Here is a 20,343-nt window from a genome sequence, read left to right on the forward strand (position 1 = left end):
CTGCCTTTTCTTTGTCAGCGATTATGCTTCAATCGCGACACCACTGAAAAACATCATTTAAGGCGCTGTTTAATTTGGTCTGGTCGGACTGGTGTTTTATAGTGTCACCCATGGCGTGAGTGGAATAGAAGGAGCGTCGGACATTACACTGCACTACCTCCGCAATCGGCCCGCGATTTTAGGCTGTACCATCTCCAGAATCGGCGATAGAACAAGGCTAGAATAAGGAACTGACATACACATTTCGATCAAATTGGCGGTCACTCGCCAAGGAAGATATTGTTACCCAAATTTGGTTCTCTTTCAGTTGAATTTCTTCTGCCTTCAGCAGGCTCCTCATTTTCGATGCGAGTGGACGCGGAGGCACCGGCGTGATAATGTCGCCTGACGTGCAGCTGTTCATACAGGTTCTCTGCGCATGCCTTAGCTTCATCGTTGGAGACGCTGCGAAACCGTTTGACGCTGGAAACATCACGCTTCCCTACCATACTAGCCTGCTGCGACACCTCTGTGTGGGCGGTTACTTCGGCCAGTTTGCTGAGCTCACCGGTATCCAGGAGCATCGACACGTGGATGGTCTTTTCGGCTCGCCATCTGGGCCACGATGACGTCAGGAACCGCATGCCCAGAAGGGATGAGCTGTATGCTATAAAACCATGCCCATCGCTCACCAGCTTCAGTGGACACGGCAGCACCGCCGTGACAATGTCGCCTGACGTTCATGCAGGTTGGTGACCAAAAAAATTGGTTCCATAGTGATGTTCTTGGTCTTGTAGTGCTGCCGTGTCCACAGGTTGTCGTTGACTATATATGCGACTGTTTTTCTATAGCGAGCCCGTTGTAGAGTCTCTCTGGGGCGTGGAGAAAAGTCCAGAACCAATAACAGAAGTAATGTGCAGGGAATTGCTTCACAACCAGAAGGAAATGTTGTCTAAACTCACTGCCGTTCAAGACAAGCCAGACTCGTTTGAAACAAGAATCCTAGACATGCAGAACCGGCTTCTTGTTATCGAGAGTAAGGTACAAAGCTTAGACGAGACTCGAAACAGGCTCGCAACTCTTGAGGGAATTGTAGCTGACCACAGCGTTGAAACATATAGTCTGGTCAAACATCTGGATGATCTGGATATCCGTTCACGACGAAATAATCTTATCATTAGAGAAATTAAAGAAGAACATGAAAACGAAGAGACCCTATTAAGCAAAGTATAAAAGACGGCATCCAGCGCTACTCTGAAGGTGAATATCTTCTATTGAAAGAATTCATAGGTTAGGCAAAAAGATTTCTGGTAGAACTCGACCAGTCATAGTGAGGGTGGCAGATTATAGGGATACAATGAAAGTTTTGCAGAACTGCACAAAACTGAAAGACACGGATTACAGCGTAAGTCAAGATTTTTTGAAAGAGTACAGGGAATAAGAAAAAAGTTATGCGACTGAGCAAGTCAGGAAAAGAAGGCAGGAAAGAAGGTAAAGCTTCTTTTTGATAAATTAAAAGTAAACAATACGCTGTACAGCTAGAATGAAGAATGTGGGGAAAGGTGCAAACAGCGAACTGTTTCAGGAGCAAGTGATAATCGCGTATGCAGGACCAACATGCTGGTTTCAAAGCAATAATGTTTGCATTTGTACCTGTTTCTGATGCGCATACTGCGGGTGTTTTGTCTTTGATCACCGCATGTCCCTTTTTGCAGATACTGCTATTGTATTGTTTTTTGTTCTACATGTACCGATATTATGTATCTTTTTTTGTTGTGTTTCCATCCCCTCCTGTTATGATCCATCCTTGGACTGACAGTATAAATAAACACACAAACAAACAGCGTAATTGTGATCAAAAGGTATCAAACACAGAATGTCGCTAAAGCGAACGTTTAAAACACCGAAGCTAGTCTTAAGCAAGGCCCCTTCTTTGAGTTGGTCACACTGAGTCCCCGAATAGATCCTCACAAGTGTACCCGACATCCCTTTGGTGCATTCATATCAATGCCTCTGTAGAGGAACCGAAAGCAGCCAGATAAGTTCATGGCAGCGTGTTCTAGTATTTCCCCTCAATGTTTCTTAGGAGTTACCACTGACCAGTTTCCAAAAAGTTGGCAACTGATTGACCAACCCACAGTGGCGGTGGTATTACCCGCGACCCCGTAAAGGTCACACAAAACTGCGTGAGCCAACAGTCGCGCATACTTTATGCGGATTCACAATAAACATCGCCTTTTGCTTATATAGGCTACTGAACTTTCGGTGACCCCGAGACCCTTGAGCAACTTCTCTGCGCTTGCGCAGCGCTGGCACGGGAACGCTCAAGGGTCATCATTGTCTACAGGCCACAGGGCGCACCTGCTGCAAACACGCAACGACCCCTGTTCCCGTCGCCTCTCCACATCGAAGCTCTCCACAGCCTCTTGGAGTTTGTGGGGGCGAATGGGATGACCGCCTACCGATAGGCGCCCGCACCCTGCTGGCCACTACCTTCATCAACGGCCTCTTCCATGAACGGACGAGACTCCTGATGCTTCGCCTTCTCTACCCTTTCTCTCATCTTTATTTCCCACTTCCCCTTCCCCTGACGCTTCACCGTGCTCCATATTGGGGAGCAAAAATAAGCGTGATTTTCCACAGTAAACCACTACTACCACTATTCAACTTGAAGTTTCCGTGACGAGTCTGCTAAGTAGCCTAAGTTCAATTGCAGAGGTAGAACGTGTTTAGTCGAAAGTAAAATTAATACAGTGGGGAGGGGAAATCATAATAAATCTTTTCCGAAAAAGCTCTGTATATTCGTCTACGCAGCCTACCATGGCTGTCGTCACACTAAACAGCGTTCACTTTTATGTGTATTTGTGTATGTGTACAAGAGCTACCCATGTAGCGACCGGAGGGATAGCCCCGCCGCAGCTGAAATGGTAGAGAATAAAGTGGGGCAGCTCGATATGTGCTGTCTTGACAGAAACATTGGGCCGCTTTGTGTGTGCCCGAATGGACACCTTGTGGCTGGCTTTGACCGAATAACCAACAGGGGTCACTGAGTACGTGCCATTGGGTCGGTACCTGAGACAAACAACTTTGGCACTGGTATGCGGCACCGAATGTGTGCCAGTTCTTGGTCAATCCACAAGAGTGATATGCGACTAGGGAGGCAAGAGGTGTGAAGCCCTAATTGTATGTAGGTGTACGTTGTACTGCTCTGAGCCCCCGTAAACCTCTCATCAACGTTCTCCCCACAACAAGCGTCATAAATATCCCTCAGCCTCGTTATGCAGACATCTAAGAACTTCAAGTACAAAGGCTGTGTTCGCAGAGGGAGAATTCTTGCGACCGCCAGTGCTCTTCCGAGAGGACAACACAGTAGCGGCAAAACTTGTCACTCTCCGAGCAGGCCGACACTGGCACTGAAAACGATTATTAATGAGAAGGCTCACATTAGTGACGCTGTAAACTAGTTTCAAGGCACAGGCAAAACCTCACTGCCTGCTATGCGGAGGATTCTTCGCAGCCTACGAATGGATTCTTTGTGCACTTCGTTTTACCACTGCAGATGACAGATGCCTTTATAAAGAAATCTTCACAAAGCTACATTTAGATTATGGGCGTGCTGTTGGTGCATAAACCTGTTCGTTATAGTCATGTTCAACTGCAGTTGAAATTGCAGCCATGCATCCATTTGGATTCAGACACCATACATTGCTATAGGAACAGGAAGAAAAAAAAGAGTAAATACACAGATGCTGGAACACTGGAACTTGCCTGAGAGTAGTCCGAGAGGCCGAAGCCAGTGCATGGTTTGTACAGCGCACTGTTGGCACTGCTGTGGCTCTCGTTCATGCTGTAAACGGCGACGCCCATCTGCAGTGCCAAGGCCACGACGAGCACCGGCCTCGAGAATTGTGACGTCGCCATGCGGTAGGCCTTGTCCTGTTGATTTCACAACGCAAGTTCACCGACATAAGCTCTCTACGAAACGGGAAATCTGCCTTTAATTACCATCGCTATTCGTATCTTCCGTATCTTATAATGTCATTTACAGAGTGTTTCACGTAACTTTAACCAAACACTTACAAAAATAGTGGTGAACTGCAGCTGTATGAAACCAATGACCTCTGGTTTGCCGCGACATGGCGCTCCTTAGAGTATTGTTTTAATATTCCGCTTAATTAGTGAATTGAATAGGATCAATTTTGCAAAAATATAAATATTAATTTTAGGGCAAAGTGCGTTTAGTGACGCTTTTAAAGTTTCCATATTCCTTTATGGTGACGAACATGCTGTGTGGGGATTAATCTCGCCGTTTTACGAAAGCCCGCGAAATAAATCAAACCACGTGACTACGCTCATGCGCTGTCGTATTGCAGCGCTCTCAACCGTGCTTGCAGTTTCACTGCAAGCACGGTTGTAGGCATCGACTTGTAGGCACCGAGACTGTAGGCATCGACTTCACAGTGCGTCAGCATCTTTGACGGTAACACGGAATGGGGGCGCCGTCGTCCCTTGTAAGCGATAGGTTGGCCGCGCACAGGGTTCTTCCGTTCAAAGCACGGTACATTCTCATCTCCGAAGAACTGGCGATGTGGCTGCAGCGTGGAACATTCTTCTTAACTACAAACTCCCGCATTGGAAATGGAGCCATCCTGGCGACTCCTGGTGAGCATAGTATGAGTGGTTCGTAATACGGCTTTAGGCGCTGTACGTGGACGGTTTTACGACCACGACAGCACTGGCCCGTAGGTGGCATGAGAGGCTCGATGATATAATTCCCAGGTGATTTCGGCGCTACAACACGGTAGGGTTTGTGACATTTGGAGGCAAGCTTGGGTGAGAGGCCAGCAGTATTAGCTGGGGCACAAATCCATACAAGGGATCCGGAAGTGGGTGAAAATGCGGGGGGTCATAGTCACGTCCCGATTGTTGTTGCGATTCGTCGACGGAATGGTAAAAGAATGGGCAAGCTTATAGAATTTCTCGGCACGGCGGGCAGCTTCACGGATGCGCGTCCACTCGGATGATTCGCGTAGGTACGGGAGAATGGTGGCGAGCGTTGTCGAAGGCTCGCGGCCCTACAAGAGGAAGAATGGTGAAAAACCTGTGGTCACTGTGGTGCAGTGCTGTAGGCGTACGTCGCGAACGGCAAAATAAAGCCCCAATCAGTGTTATCAGAGGCGACGTATAAGAGAGCATGTCATCCAAACCATTAGTTTGAGGATGGTTGGCGTTGGTGGTTCAATAAACGATGCGACATTCAGCAAGGAGCGCGTTTACGACCTTGGAGAGGAAGACACGTTCTCTATCCCTCAGGTCTTGGCAAGGTGCGCCGTGACAGAGGAGGAGGAGGAGGAAATACCTTTGTTGAGCCCTGAGGAACCCCTCTCCACCCACCGATGCCAGAGAATAAAATTTCTCATGAGGAAGGATGCTATATCACGAGCTCTGGCTGTAGGCAGAGCGGCTGTTTCCGCGTATCGCGTCAATGGCGAAGACTATCAATAGTAAATGGGCGATGGCAATAACTATTCAGCAGTTTCCGAAAGCCGTGCTCGGAAGGGTTCCATACAAATCAATGCCAATGCGATCGAAAGGCCTGGCAGGGCACGCGACTGACTGAAGTGGACCAGAGATATGGTGAGCAGGAAGCTGGAGGCGGTGTCAATGTGGGCACGGTCGAAAGTACTTGCACACAAAGGTGTACATGCCTCGTGAATAAAACCTGGAGCGAAGCCGGGTGTACATTTTGAAGACACCCGCATGTGCACACTGTGGATCAGCGTGGAATGCAAGCATATTGCACCACGAAGATACCGAGGTATAACCAGCAACCATTTGCGGCCGTCAGAGAGGTAGTTCCGGTGATAGAGAAGGTCATCCCACACTTCGAAGTGAAAAGCTTTACGGTGCAAAGCTCGAGAAGGTGAAGGAAGAGCCGACGGGTTTGAAACAAAGCGGATAAGAGCGCTAATCCAGGCATTCTTGCTTTGCTCCCAAGCCATGTGGCAGCCTGCTGGGAACGAAGGGACTTTATCAACGGCAGACAAGCAAGCAGCGTTTCGATTGACACGGGCAAACGGGAATGCACGTCGACATCAGTGTGGCGCGGCGGCCAGACTTGTAGACAACGCGCACGTCGAACTGTTGCAACCGCAAAGCTCACCGAGGTAACTGGCTTGAGGGGTCCTTCAACGTGGACAGCCAACAAAGCGCACGGTGGTCCGGAATTACGTCGAAGGGACGCCCATATAGGTAGCGTCTAAATTTACCAAGGGCCTAGATTATCGCGAAACTTTTTTTCGCAACGGAATAACTGGTCTCTGCTTCGGTGAGGGTGCTGCTCGCATATTCAACGATGTACTCGTCGAAACCAGATTTGCGTTGCGAGAGCATAGTGCCGTGTCCAGCACCGTTGGCGTCGATGTGCACTTCAGTCGGAGCTGTGGGGTCGAAGTGACGCAGCATCGGCGGCGAGGTTAGCAGGCGACCCAACTTTTTGGAGGCATCGTTGAAGGTCGTGATGCCTCGGCGGCCTTCAGTGTACCTCGTTCTCCCTCGGCGTAACCGAGCGTACGAGCACGGCGAAGGATGAAAGAGCGAACGCGGAGCGCAGCGGGTGATGGAAGACGGTGATAGCGAAGAGAGCGCGAGGGGGAAAGCGGAAGTGGAGAGTATCTCGAAATGGCGAGGAGAAAAGCAGAGTGCGGCGCGAGACTAAGAGATGGCGCCAGATTATTCGTAATGTGATTGTACGGGCGACGCGAATAGTGTGGTACTTTCTTTAAGCCACGCACGTACCACTGATTACACTGAAACCTTCGACGATTCATGTATAGAAGCCAACGCGCTTGAACCATAGATCAGATTTTCGACGATCGCCGACTGTGATCGCGGCTATCGTTGTACTTTATTGTGTCTTGTTTTTCAACGCTTCGCTCCGTCTGCAACGGGCCGCACGAGAGAGATTCTCCGCGCCAGCCAATATATCACGAAATGAAAACATATGCAGAGGTGGGCTCAGATTCCGCATTAGGGAGTATTATCATAGTCATCATCATCGGTGAATTTTCGTGCTGTCTTTTTTTTTTCTATCTACACTCTAGGCGTATACAAGCCGTTCATAATGGCTTAACAGAAATAGAATATTTTGTTATTTACCCGTTTTATTTCTGGCTGATCTCTTCAAAGCGCAAGTACTTTGAAAATTTTTAAAAATATACCTTTTTTCGCACGCTTTCTTAATTCACCCTGTAAACATGCGGATACACTTGCCAGAGTGGCTGGATGCGAGTCCCGGCTCTTGTACACGTTGACAGGCAGCGTGAGGCAGCGTGCGGGGCTCGGCATCGTCAGAACTGTGGTCAGTATCACCACGATATCTACCTCAGTCCTGCGGGCAACAAAATTTATTCAAATGACACGAGGTACAGAGAGTGAGCAGAAAAATATCTTTCCGAAACTAACCAACGAAAGGTCCGCGCAGCGTTGTAATGCCAGACTCCAAAACGTTGTTTTCGCTCACTCTTGTTGAACTTACCTTCGTATTCTAGAACTTTCCTCGACACAACTCCACCGCGAATCTAGAAGGCGAATGGCAGCACCAACTTTCCACAAAAGGGGGTCCCTGCTATCCATTGCAGCCGTTCGACGGTAACAATGGACGTACGAGGCGCTCCGGGCTATGTGGAAAGGTGTGATGGTTCGAGGAATTACATTTGTAAATGCGGTTGTTCGCTTCAAATCAGGTTTACAATCAGGACTCGATGGCAACCAAAGGTTTGTGAGACGTCTCGCATTGGGTGCTCACGGGAACACTACAAATGAAACTTTCCAAGGTGGTAGGGGCTGGACAAGGTTTGAAGAGAGAGAAGCTCCCAGCAAAATTAGTTATCAAGAACGACTCAGGCATATCGAAGAAAAACATTGATTCACAGTGAAGGAAGAGCACTAGGAAGCTTACCAGCATGTGTGCGGCCTGTAGGTGAGCAACACAGCGACAAAGAACGGCTAACGGAAATCAGACAAGCTGAAATAATCTCGTAGGTGGCGGCAATAGTAAAGAAACCTGCCACGAGTAGCTACTTCAGAGGAAAAAACGAAATCAGGAAAGAAACAATTTATAACTCAAATGGAAGCTCATTACTTGTTGAAGCGAGATCAGGATGCCTTAGAAAACGCACTTATAACGCAAGATATAAAAGAAGGAGCATGTCCTTGCTGCGGTAAAGCTAGGGAAACGGTAAAGCATGTTTTATTACAATGTATAGATATCTACCCAGCGGTTGATATATGCGCCACTGTCATCGTTGAAGCCCATGGGTTCAGCGAGAGCAGGGGGAAAGCAAACATATCCGCAGTAGAGATTAGTAAGCGGCGATTGGAAAATTGGTGGAAGAAAAGTAGGGAAACGACAAACAACGGAGGCGTACAAAAACAAAGTTCACAATAGGGGTTCAGAAACTTTGCTTACGGGAATTTATGGTAGTTTCTTTTCTTTTTAATTTTTTATCATTATTTAACATAGGTAGGGACACTAGGCAACATAATAACAAGAGCTTGGTGGCGCAACCCACCGCCCCATTCCAAAAGGGACGCTAATCACATCCATCCACCCGTCCATCCATCCATCCATCTATCCATCAATGAGAGGATGAAGACGTTCCAGTGGAGTATTGTCTGAGAACGCGAACGTTAGCATCTTTCTTATTCTCAGTGTCGTTGGAAATGTAAACCTGAGACAGTGGATTCGTAAAGGCTATTCTGAATATAACACGCTTCATAAAATGGGCATGGCTATAGAATGCATAGTGCGACTAGACGCAGTCAGCAAGGCGACCACGCAACTACAGTGATCCTTTCAACTAGAAATTTTGCTTTGAGAGGTGCCCCATATATATATATATATATATACGCACCCAATGAACAGAAATACAAACAAGAATAACATTCATTTAGAGCTACGCATTGGAGAACTGTGCACGTGTGCACAGTATGTAAAACATAGAATGTAAATGTAAATAGCCGTAAATCAAGAAACAGAGGGTTTATTATTTTCGTTTTTTTTACAGTGATGGCATAAGCGTGCTCACGCGGTGTCTTTCCTTCCAATCCCGCACGCCTCATTTTTTGCTCTGGTCATATTACAACCGAGTCCCGCGTCATTTATGCATGCATTGCCGAGAACGCGGCTGAATCCCGGTAACGGAAAAAAAAAACATAATCGCGCCAAAAGTAAAATAGCAAGATAAATTATTTAGGCCTCTGAAATCAGAAGAATATAAGGGTGCTTGAGCCTGCGTTCAGTGTCGCTATCAGAAAACTAAATGCGGTTTCTTGAAATATATATTGTTACGAATGATGGTTGTTTACAGGCTGAAACGAGGTCCGAGAGGGAAGCTACATGCCAGGCCCAGCCGGCGCAGAGTACCCCGAGATCACGCGCGCACACTCCACTTCTTTCTCTGCCTCAGTCGCGCCGGGCTACGACACTTTCCCCGGGGGCAGGCGAAGCTCGCTGAGCGAGTCAAAGGGACCTGTGATTGTACTGCTTGAGTCTGGCCACGTGAACAACTTGCGTCGCACGTGAACGCCGATTACTTGCCGTCACTTTGGCGACGACATAGTTCACATCACTCAAGCGGCTGAGTATAACGAATGGCCCGGTGTAAGTGGCGAGAAACTTGCGGTACAATCCCGTTTTGCAAACAGGTGTCCACAACCAAGCATAATCACCGGGAGTAAAGCTGACGGGGATATGCCGCGCATCATAGCGAATCTTGCTGTTGCCTTGTGAGGACAACGGCCTAAGATGTGCCAGTCGACGTGCTTCCTCAGCACGACACAGAGTTTGGGCGATGGAAAGATCTTATTGGCACGATAAAGGTAGAATAGTGTCCAGAAAGCTCTGGGGAGCGCCTGCGTACAGCAAAAAGAACGGCGCATATCCAGTAACTTCGTGCTTGGCACTATTGTACGCGTACTTTACAAAAGGTAAGACGGCGTCCCAATTCTTGTGGTCAGCAGTGACATACATTGATAACATGTTGGTAAGGATTCGATTCGTCCGCTCCGTGAGACCATTGGTTTGCGGGTGGTAAGGAGTGTAATGACGATATGTAGAACCACAAAGCCGTAAAGGTTCTTCACTGACGTCGGCGGTGAATTGCAGTCCACGGTCACTGATGAAAACACGGGGAGCGCCGTGATGGAGTATGACGTGGTGCAACAAAAATGCAGAGACATCTGCTGCAGTGGCAGATGGAAGTGCCGCCGTTTCTGTGTAGCGAGTAAGGCAATCTACCATACTATTATCTAGCGGTAGCCAGCTGACGTCTTTGGGAGTGGGCCAAGCAAGTAGATGCGGACTTTTTCAAAGGGTAACGTCGGTGGCCTAATTGGTTGTAAATAGCCTGCTGGGGCGTCGTCGTTTGCTTGTGGCGCTAGCGAACAGTACAGCTGGCGACATACTGTTCCGTTGTTTTCCAGAGCTTGGGCCAAAAAAAACTCTGTTGAAGTCGGTGTCGTGTGCGTGCAAAGCCAAGGTGTCCGGACGTGATATCGTCATGCATGGAATGAAGGACAGCAGGGCGCAGGTTTTCGGGCACAACTAGAAGCAATGGGGGACCACCAGCCGAGTAATTTTTTTTGTGCAGCAAACCATTACGAAAAGTAAACGGTGTTGTTCCTGCTGGCTCACGTGCAGCTGCCCGTAGAGATTTCAAGGTAGGGTCGCAACGTTGCTCGCTCTCGAAGGTACTCAGGTCTGGAAAGTCGGAAGAGATGGAAACTAGGTAGCCATCGAAGTCATCATCCTCAGCTTTAGAGTGCGGGGAAGGTAGACAGGATAGGCAATCAGCATCCGTGTGACAGCGTCCGCTGTTGTAGTTTACGGAAAAGCTGTACTCTTGAAGGCGCAAAGCCCAGCGGGCCAACCGGCCAGACGGGTCACGCAGCCCAGCCAGCCAACAGAGTGAATAATGGTCAGTCACTATCGTGAATGCGCGGCCATGTAGATACGGATGGAACTTCTGAATGGCGAAGATGACTGCTGGGCGCTCGAGTTCAGTAACGGTGTAGTTTGTCTCCGCTTTTGTAAGTGTCCGACTAGCGTAGGCAATGACATGGTCACGGCCACCGCAGAGCTGAACAAGCACAACGCCAACACCCGAACCTTTGGCGTCAGTAAGCAGCTTAGTTGACGCCTCCGGATAAAAATGCCGCCGTACCGGTCCAGAAGTCAACAAAAACATCAGCTGTTGAAACGCCGACTCGCAGTCAGCAGTCCACAAGTATGGGGTGTCTTTGTGAAGGAGAGACGTGAGGGGAGAGGCAAGCTGTGCGAAATTCTTGATAAAGCGCCGGAAATATGAGCAGAGGCCCAAAATTCTTCGCAGATCTTTCACCGTTTGTGGCTGTTGGAAGTCGCGAACCGCTGCTATTTTTTCAGGGTGTGGTCGTACGCCGTCTTTGTCGGCCAGAAAGCCTAGTACGAGGACTTGACGCTCACCGAAATGACATTTCTTCGAGTTTAAAATAAGGCCAGCTTGCTGGATAGAGTCAAGAACGATCGACAGGCGCTGATTGTGCTCGTGAAATGTCCGGCCGTAGATAATGAATTGTATTGTATTGTATTGGGTTTTATGGCGCATAAGCAACTTTGGCTATCATGCGCCAAACACATGGTATACCTTATTTCAAAAATTGGGTATCCTCAGCGAGGTCCTTGTCCGGACAAGGCCTCTGAGGAGCCCAACAAACCAAATGAAGACCTCAGCCTTCTTCTCAGAACTGAGAAAATGGGTGAGGTGCATCATAAGATGCGTGAAAAAAACCAGGTAATAATTTTTTGAATTAGTAGTTCTGTGATACATTATATTTCGTTTAGGATCGCTGCGTCTTTCAAAAAACTAAAAACAGATGAAGTTTCTACTAGTGGGTTGTCTCCTAAAAGCAGACTTGGATGGAAGGGAATGCGTTCATTGTAAAATACAGTAAAATGTTTTTTTCCTTAGCCGTTCGAGTTGTGTGCACGAGAATAAAATTTGATTTACAGTGAGTTCATCTCCACATTTCTCACATAAGGGTTTGTCTTGTTTTGTCAGTAGAAAGTTATGTGTTAGGTGTGTGTGTCCGATGCGCAGGCGGCATAAAATTACTTCTATAAAACGTTCCTGATGCCTGCATGATCGCCATTCTCCTAGAATAGGTTTTACTAAATGTAGTTTGTTATTTTCTTCGTTATTCCATGTACGCTGCCATTTTTCTTGAAGCTTGTTTTTTACTAACTTCATGCAATCTGCATAGGGTATACTTACAGTACTCACATCCTTATGGCAGGCTTGAGCGGCGCACGCGTCAGCTCTCTCGTTGCCTCTAATTCCTTGATGGCTTGGTATCCAACAAAGCTTCATTTCATGTCCTTGTGTTTGAGCGGTTATTAAGTTATGGATTATATTTCCTATTAAAGGTTCCCTTACGTTTCTGGCTTTCAGTGCTGTGATTGCACTTAGCGAGACCGTGTAGATAATGCTGTTTTGAATGTTCATCTCGACTATTTTTGATACAGCCACCGAAATGGCATGACATTCGGCTGTGAAAATTGACGCGCACAGAGGCAACCGTCTAAATAGCACAGGCAAATTTCCCATGTGAGTCCGCGGAGCACGGTATCCATAAATCGCTCGAATATCGCTGGAGCGTTGCATAAGCCAAAGGGTATAACGTTGAACTCAAAGAGACCGTCAGGTGTCACGAAGGCTGTCTTCTCCTTGTCTGAGCGGTGCATGGGAATTTGCCAATATCCTGACCGCAAATCAACAGAAGAGAAATACAATGCGGAGTGGAGGCAGTCGACGGCGTCATCTATTCGTGGTAGGGGGTACACGTCTTTCTTTGTTACGGTGTTTAGGCGGCGATAGTCCACACAGAATCTCCATGAGTTGTCTTTTTTCTTGACTAGGATCACAGGAGCAGCCCAAGGGCTACATGATTCCTGGATCACTCCTTTCTGTAACATTTCTTCGACCTGCTCGGCGATGGCTTTTCTCTCTGAAGGTGAAACGCGGTAGCGCTTCTGACGAATTGGCGTTGCTTGCCCTGTATGGATGCGGTGCTGCATACGAGACGCCGGTGGTGTATGGGACGCTCGTCGGCCTTGGGAAAAATCAAACGCTGTGGCGTAGCGAGCGAGCACAGTTTCCAGCAGACACTGCTCACTAGAAGACAGCGACTTGTTAATCATGCGCTTAAAGTCAGCAGAATTATCGTGGTTGGAATCGGGGCTGGATTTTTTTTCGGCAGTTGACATTTCGACCGCTCCGACGCTGACAATGGCTTGTTCATCAAAACTTGCCAGTTTAAGTCCTAGCGGCAATGTTATAGATTGGGTTGAAATGTTCACTGTCCACAAACGAGAACAACCATCAGTGGTGACTACGAGGGAGCGAGGGACTATCGCATTTTTCTTGAGCGCATTGTTATAATCGGGCTCGGCTAAACCACAACAAGAACCTGTACGAGGGCGAGAAGTATTGACAGGTACAAATATTGCAGTCTGAGGGGGCAAACACACATCTTGTGACACGGAGAGAACGTCGGCGGCATCACTGGTGCTATCTGTCATTGACGTTCGCACGTCGCGGCGAAGAGAAATCACGCCACTTCCCCAATCCAAAGTTGCCTCCCACTCACGCAAGAAATCGATTCCTAAAATAATGTCATGCGTTGTACGTGCAAGCACAGCAAATTCACTTCCAAATATCTGGTCCTCTATCGTAACTGAAACAGAACAGACCACAAGTGGGCGTAACATTTCCCCGCCAACTCCACGAAAGGTAGCGTTCCGGTCCCAAGAAAACATAACTTTTTGTCCAAGGTGATTTTTGAAGGACAGGCTCATAACAAAAACTGCCGCCCCGGTCTCAACTAAAGCGAAAGCACTCACATTGTCAACTAAAACGCACACTTTGTTTTTAAACAATTTTACACAAGGGGATCTTGATTAAGATGAACATATTGCGGCCTCACCCCCGTCGGTCGCACCAGCTAGTTTCCCAGCGGCGGTGGTGATAACGAGCGACGAAGAGGTGATGGAGAGCGCCGTTGTCATGTCGATGGTGGTGTGAGGCTGCGATCGGAAACGGGGGAGTCCCTGCGGTTCGCGCGTCCCTGCTGCAGCCGCTGGAAGGAACTGAAATACGGCCAGGGCTCGTCAGCGGGCACGCGGGGTGTGTAGGAATTAAACGGTGGAGCACGCTGCTGGCGGCGGTGGCAATACCTAGCAATGTGTCCAGCCACACCGCAGCTGTAGCAAATGCGGGAGTCGCGGCTTCTCGCGGGTGACACCGGTGACATGGGTGTCATGGGTGGAAACGTACTCTCAGGCTGGTTGTAGGAGGGAAGAGCCCGCGGAACAAATCGTTGTGGTGCATCATGTCGGCGTTCCAGACTTGTCGGTTGCGGTGGCACTTTGCTGCTCTCCGGACGATCAGCATAGGTCCTGCGAGGCTCTCGGTAATTATGATGTGCCCAGGTGGTCGGTGGCACACGAGAGCGATGATCAAATGCACACTAATGGAACACATGAGCGTCGTCAACAACTTTAAGGCGTTCAAGCTCTTCTTTAACCACTTGCCGAATTACCGAGATGTCGTCGCGGGTTGGGACGGACACACTTGCAATAGTAGTAATATTGTCCAAGCGTCCGAACTTTGGCCCAATCCTTCTCATTTTCAGCGCTTCAAACGCCCGGCAGTGTTTCTTCAGATCAGACGGAGTACTAAGATCTTCCTTCGTTATAAGAAAATTATAAACATCTTCAGCGATTCCTTTAAGCAGATCTCCTACTTTGTCTTCGTCTGGCATAGTAGCGCTGACGATTCCGAATAATTTGAGAACAGCCTCTATGTACGTTGTACACGTTTCGCCAGGCAGTTGAGGTCGTCGGGAAAGCGTCTGCTTAGCCTTCTTTTTCTTAGAGGTCGGGTCCCCGAACCACTTGGTGAATTCTTCGACAAAATTATCCCAGATTGTCAGAACGTCCTCGTGGTTTTCAAACCAGAGAAGTGCGGTTCCAGCGAGAAAAAAAAAACCGCGTTATCGAGCTGCTTCGTAGTGCTCCAGTGGTTGTGGTGACTCACTCTGTTGTAGTGTTTAAGCCAGTCTTCGTTCGCCTTCCCCGAAAAGATGGGTGGCTCTCACAGCAGTGTCCAGTAGCCAGCTTGACCTGCGTGGCTGCTGTATCGTCCACGGCAGGTGGGGTCGTCATTGCGTTCTCCGGAATCGGCCATGTCCGCTGCTTGTGGCCCTAAACCGGCGAAGCGTCTACTCCGTCGGACAGTTGGTAGAGCTGGGTCGTCCAGGATCATCCAAGATTTACCCCGCACGTCCACCAAAGATGTTACGAATGATGTTTGTTTCCAAGGTGAAACGAGGTCCGAGAAGGAAGCTACAGGCTAGGTCCAGCTCGTGCAGAGTACCCCGAGATCACGCGCACACATTCTGCTTCTTTCTCTGCCTCAGTTGCGCAGTGCAGCGACACACACACACACACATATATATATATATATATATATATATATATATATATATATATATATATATATATATATATATATATATATATATATATATATATATATATATATATATATAGAGAGAGAGAGAGAGAGAGAGAGAGAGTAGCGCTGTCGGGTGACACATCGCGCACGGGTACCAGGATCTACATACCACAGAACGCGTTCCCTGTGTTGCTGAATTTCGTAATGATTTCTTCGCACGCGCGTGACAGAAATCTGAAAACCTTGGATGGAGTCTACAGTGGAAGTTAATCTCTGAGAGATGTTCACGAATGCTAACACAGACATCTCTCAAATGCAGCGTGAGAAATCTTGCGGAACATTTATTACCATTAAAACGCAATGTGACAATGTTCAGATAACATAATTATGGTGAAGCCGGCATTTCCAATGTCTTCGCAACACAATTTATTCGTGATTCTTCCGGGTGCAAAACTTGCCCGGGTTGAATGTTTCCGCTTTTCTAATGTAGATTTGTCAATACTTAAATTCCGGCGTTTTACGTGTCACAACAACGACGTGATTATGAAGCACGCCGTGGTAAAGGATTCGCGATTCATTTTCACCACCTGCATTTCTTTAACGTGCACCAGGCTTAAGAAGTGCAACGCGAAATAAACTGCGCCACAATGGCGGGTCTGATTTATCAGCTCAGTAGCCTCAAAGGCCTATTAGTTCAATCGCATCCTGGATTGAGAGATAGACTGAACAGAATTGCCTTTTTGTAAATCCCAAGATCGCTTTCGATAGGAGGCTGGATCTTTGAATATAGCAATAGTGGTTGAACAAGGTGAACCTTAGTCTTGAAGCAACGTTTCGTAGAAGAAATTTGCATCACGTGACGACTCTAATCCGAGCCGCCTTTGTTTGCGTAACTGGTGCTTTCAAGTGAACAATACTTCGTTGACGAGATATAAGGGAATGCGTGTTTGCCAGGGTCCCACCGATGGCAAGTGCTCCCGTCGAAAACGTTGCCTCCGGGTTGAGGTCTCCCTTGGCCATTCACTATTGCTGACAAGGTTGTTATAAAAATTGCGAAAAAAAAAACCGCACCGAGTACGTCAAACTTTTTTTTTCTGTTCTGCTTGCGTTTAGAGTGACGCCGAAGACGGAAAACATTCGAATGAACAGAAATAAACACCGACACAAGGGAACGCGTTCATTAAAACGCCACCGTGTGACATATTCGACGCTAACAGGTTTTTCAAGCTGATTCGCGCAACAGTGATCGTAGTTATATTCTTGCGTACATTGTCCTAATCTTCGTCGCTTTCTAGTCAGGTACGCTCTTCGCGTCTAAGCGCTTCAAATGATCGGGGGTAGGAAATTGTGGAAACAGAGGTGGGAAACTATACCGGAAATTTATATGAAAATCTTGCGCTCTGCAGTGCCTAGTGACGAACAGACGGATCGAAGCTTGTAAAATAAAGTCTCCGCCTTTCCCGGGTATCTTTGGAGCAATACGCTCCAAACCTCAGGCTGCATGCGTTCACTGGACGTTGCGTACTCACAATGCGAGGTTTTCCGCAGTGTACTCCAGGTCAGTCCATGCACTTCTCTCATCGTAGAAGTAGTACCCAACGCCCACGAAGACCTTGTTGCGTTCTCTGTTGGAACCCAGCAGCTTCCGCATTACCTGTCAATATTAACAAGGTCGGGAGACCCATTTCTTTATTTCAGACACAATATTGGGGGGAAAAAAGAACAGCAGCAAGATTTTCCAAGATAGTCGCAAATACATATGAAACTGGTCTACTTTATCTGCCTGAACAGACTACTTTCTTTATGGCGACTGTTTGGGCATATTGGTAGGACATGAGTGCAGCTTTTTGCACACAAGACGAGAACAAAGAAGAGGCTGAGACATGCGAGCGCGCTCCTGTATCTCAGCCTGTTCTTTGTTCTCGTCGTGGGCGCAAAAAAGCTGCATACTTTCTTTTCGTTCTTCTTAACACATGTCGAGATAATAGCAGACTATTAAAACTAGATTTAGAAACGCACTGGTAGCAGACATGACAAGTTTTCTTCTTTCTAGCCCGGTTTACAATCGTATTCGCAGGTAAAGCAGCGGGGAGGAGAGGAGGGGGCAGACATAATGTTCCGTTTTTGAATATGTCACGTACGTCCCACATTGCATAATATAGGCTAAGTTCGAGATATGTGGCCCAGTTGCGGTATTTGCAATGTATTAGATGCGCGAGTTCTCCGGAGCTTTATGACTATTCGTTCGTTTTACGAGTGGTGCGAAATTGAGCCCGCTTCCTTGTCATAAGTGCACTTTACACCAAGTCCAAACCTAGAAAAAGCGCGGAGACCACTACGGCAAATGAAGTTAAATGCGTATGGATTAGTTTCCAGCCTTTGCGTCAAATTCTTTCTTATTCAAGCCTTCTAGGATATCATATTGTCATTACCAGGAATGTTTCTCAGAGTCCTAAAATAGCTTTATATGACTAGATCATATACGGAGAAAATGAGGGAAAGGAATGTGGGGAGGAGGGGCAAGGGTGTTTTATAGCATCTGAGAAAACATCGTACAATGTTTGCAGCCTATTTAGGGGCAGGGGCTTTGAAAAAAGATACTACCCTCTTTTGTTTGTTTTGGACTATTTTCATGCGTTACACAGGTTCGTAGTACGGTTCTCCGGTGTCCTCGGTGAACAAAATAAGGCATCTTACATTTGGTTAACATTAGGAGTGACTTATGGTCAACGTAAAGGCGAAGTTAGAAGTGTGTGGATGTACCAACGCCTTAGCAGTAAGTTACGTACGCCAGTGATCATAAACGTCACAAGTGTGTTTTACGAACGATGCACAACTTCAACCGCTCCCCTGAGCACGCTATAAATCTGATGTATAAAATTGAGGTGAAGTTTAGCAAAAATGGTGGCAACACTATATGGAACAGGTACTAGAAGTCAGATGAGTATGGATAGAATAAAGGCTTCGTAATATGTTACTTAAGAAAGTGCTCAAAAATCATATATGAGTGCACGACTTCAAAAGGGCGAGCACATACGGGCAACGGTTCAAAGTACGTGTTTTAATTTGAAGCCACGAAAATTCCAAATGCACCTTCTCGAAAGGAACACCTTCGCTGAAGATTCGGTTGTGAATATTTCAAGGTTGCGAACAAGTATCATCTGTCTTCTTTGTTGAGTGACAGCTCGTGCTCAACGGTCTCCCCCGCCAAGTCTATCCGGCACAAGATGCAGCCATCCATCTAAGCGAAACCTTCGGGACCAGGCTAAGAAACTGCGTCCACTAACACGGACACAGTGAAGAAACACAAGAAAACACCACGCTCGCTGTCTTTTCTTGTGTGTCTTCACTGTATCCGTGTCAGTGCGCTGCTTCACCAGCGAGGTATGATGATTAATCACCAATTAGCCCAACATTCCACATTACTGAACTTCGCTTTGGAACTTGTCGGCCACCTTTAGTCGAAGTGACGATCATTGAAATGACGTGCCAGCCCCTTACCTTGAGTATAGCAGGCACGATCACGGTTGCGAGTCTTTCGACATGTGTGCTATCTTCGATGATGTTCAGGATGCCGTAGTGGTACACCCGGTGGTGCTGCTTCAACGTGGACAGGTCGTCCCTGACTTCCACGGTCTGAAACATGTCCTGTTCGAGGTGGCTACAAAGGAAACAAACGGGCATCTCTATAAGTGTTGTGTAGGAAGTGTCCAGCTTTCGAAATTTAATTTAGTAATAAATATTCGAAACAAAAAACACGGCATTCGAACGCCGAACCTTCTATAAGTTGGCACGTGGCGTTATCACGTGCCCTTCAGCATTATTCCTACCAAACGACATAGTTAACATTCTTGACCCTGTATCCTTAAAATCACGCTTATTGGTATTATTTCCATAATTCATCACATCTACACCTTAGTGCGCACATAAGTAAATACTTTTAACGATGTTGTATAGTTTATTTTGTTTTGTTTGTTTCTTTTGTATTGCGTTAACATTGTTAGAGACTGCTTGCATCTTCACCAGCTACCATTTGTATAATTTCTTGGTACTCCCTTCTTGCTACTACACAAGGTCGTTTTGTTTCATTTATTGCGTCATTTATATTGTTAGATATTTGTTCTTTCATGCATGCTTACTTGCTAAAATGCATAATTTCATTGTACTCCTTTTTTTTATAATTCCCTGTATCCTCCGCTCACACAATACTCCTTCGGGAACCTGTGAGCTAACTGAATAAATGAGTAAATAAATAAATAAATAAAGTTGTGGGGCTTTAGGCCATGCTGGCGTCTCGTTGGCACCGCAGATGTGTTTGCACGCTGCAGTGCGTGATAAAGTGCGAAAAGGTATGTGCCGTCCCTCCTCCCCGTGTCCACTGTAAAAGCAATACAAGCCCCGTGCGTGGCTTCATGTTCTCTCTCTCTCTCTGTATACTCACTATACTAATTGTCCGGAGGCGTCAAACAATGTCGAAGAAATGTTTGCATGCGCTTTGTTACGGTACCAAGTCAACCAAATAGATACAAGTAAGCTGAACTAGCGTATAGGCATTTCGAAGCAAAATTTTTTTTTTAAATGAGGTGGAGTAGTGACTTCTTTGCCGAAGTGAAAGTGCTGATCATGACCTAGTGCACTCCTTTTTCAGTAAGTTGTTTCTCAATTATTAAGGGTTGTTCATCTTTTTTTTTCTGTTATGAGCTAGTGCACGACGTATACTTTGGTGTAGAGGGAAGCACCAAGGAGAGGCCTTCACCACTACAAAGTCGAAATCGAATTCTGCAGAAAAGAGAGATAAAAATCAAGG

At 47.0% G+C, this 20,343-nt stretch overlaps 1 protein-coding gene across 1 annotated transcript in view; it reads right to left on the reverse strand.

The window, feature by feature from the left end:
- Positions 1-260: 260 nt before the first annotated feature.
- LOC126533963 (uncharacterized) overlaps positions 261-20,343 on the reverse strand; it is a 46,972-nt gene continuing 26,889 nt past the window's right edge. The window contains exons 6-10 of the mRNA XM_055072934.2: positions 19,038-19,197; positions 17,066-17,190; positions 7,252-7,369; positions 3,748-3,915; positions 261-674 (exon numbers count right to left, since the gene is read on the reverse strand). Coding sequence (XP_054928909.2) covers positions 261-674; positions 3,748-3,915; positions 7,252-7,369; positions 17,066-17,190; positions 19,038-19,197 — 985 coding nt within the window. The remainder of the gene's footprint in view (positions 675-3,747; positions 3,916-7,251; positions 7,370-17,065; positions 17,191-19,037; positions 19,198-20,343) is intronic.

Source organism: Dermacentor andersoni, chromosome 7 (genome assembly GCF_023375885.2).
Source record: "Dermacentor andersoni chromosome 7, qqDerAnde1_hic_scaffold, whole genome shotgun sequence".
Lineage (NCBI taxonomy): Eukaryota > Metazoa > Arthropoda > Arachnida > Ixodida > Ixodidae > Dermacentor > Dermacentor andersoni.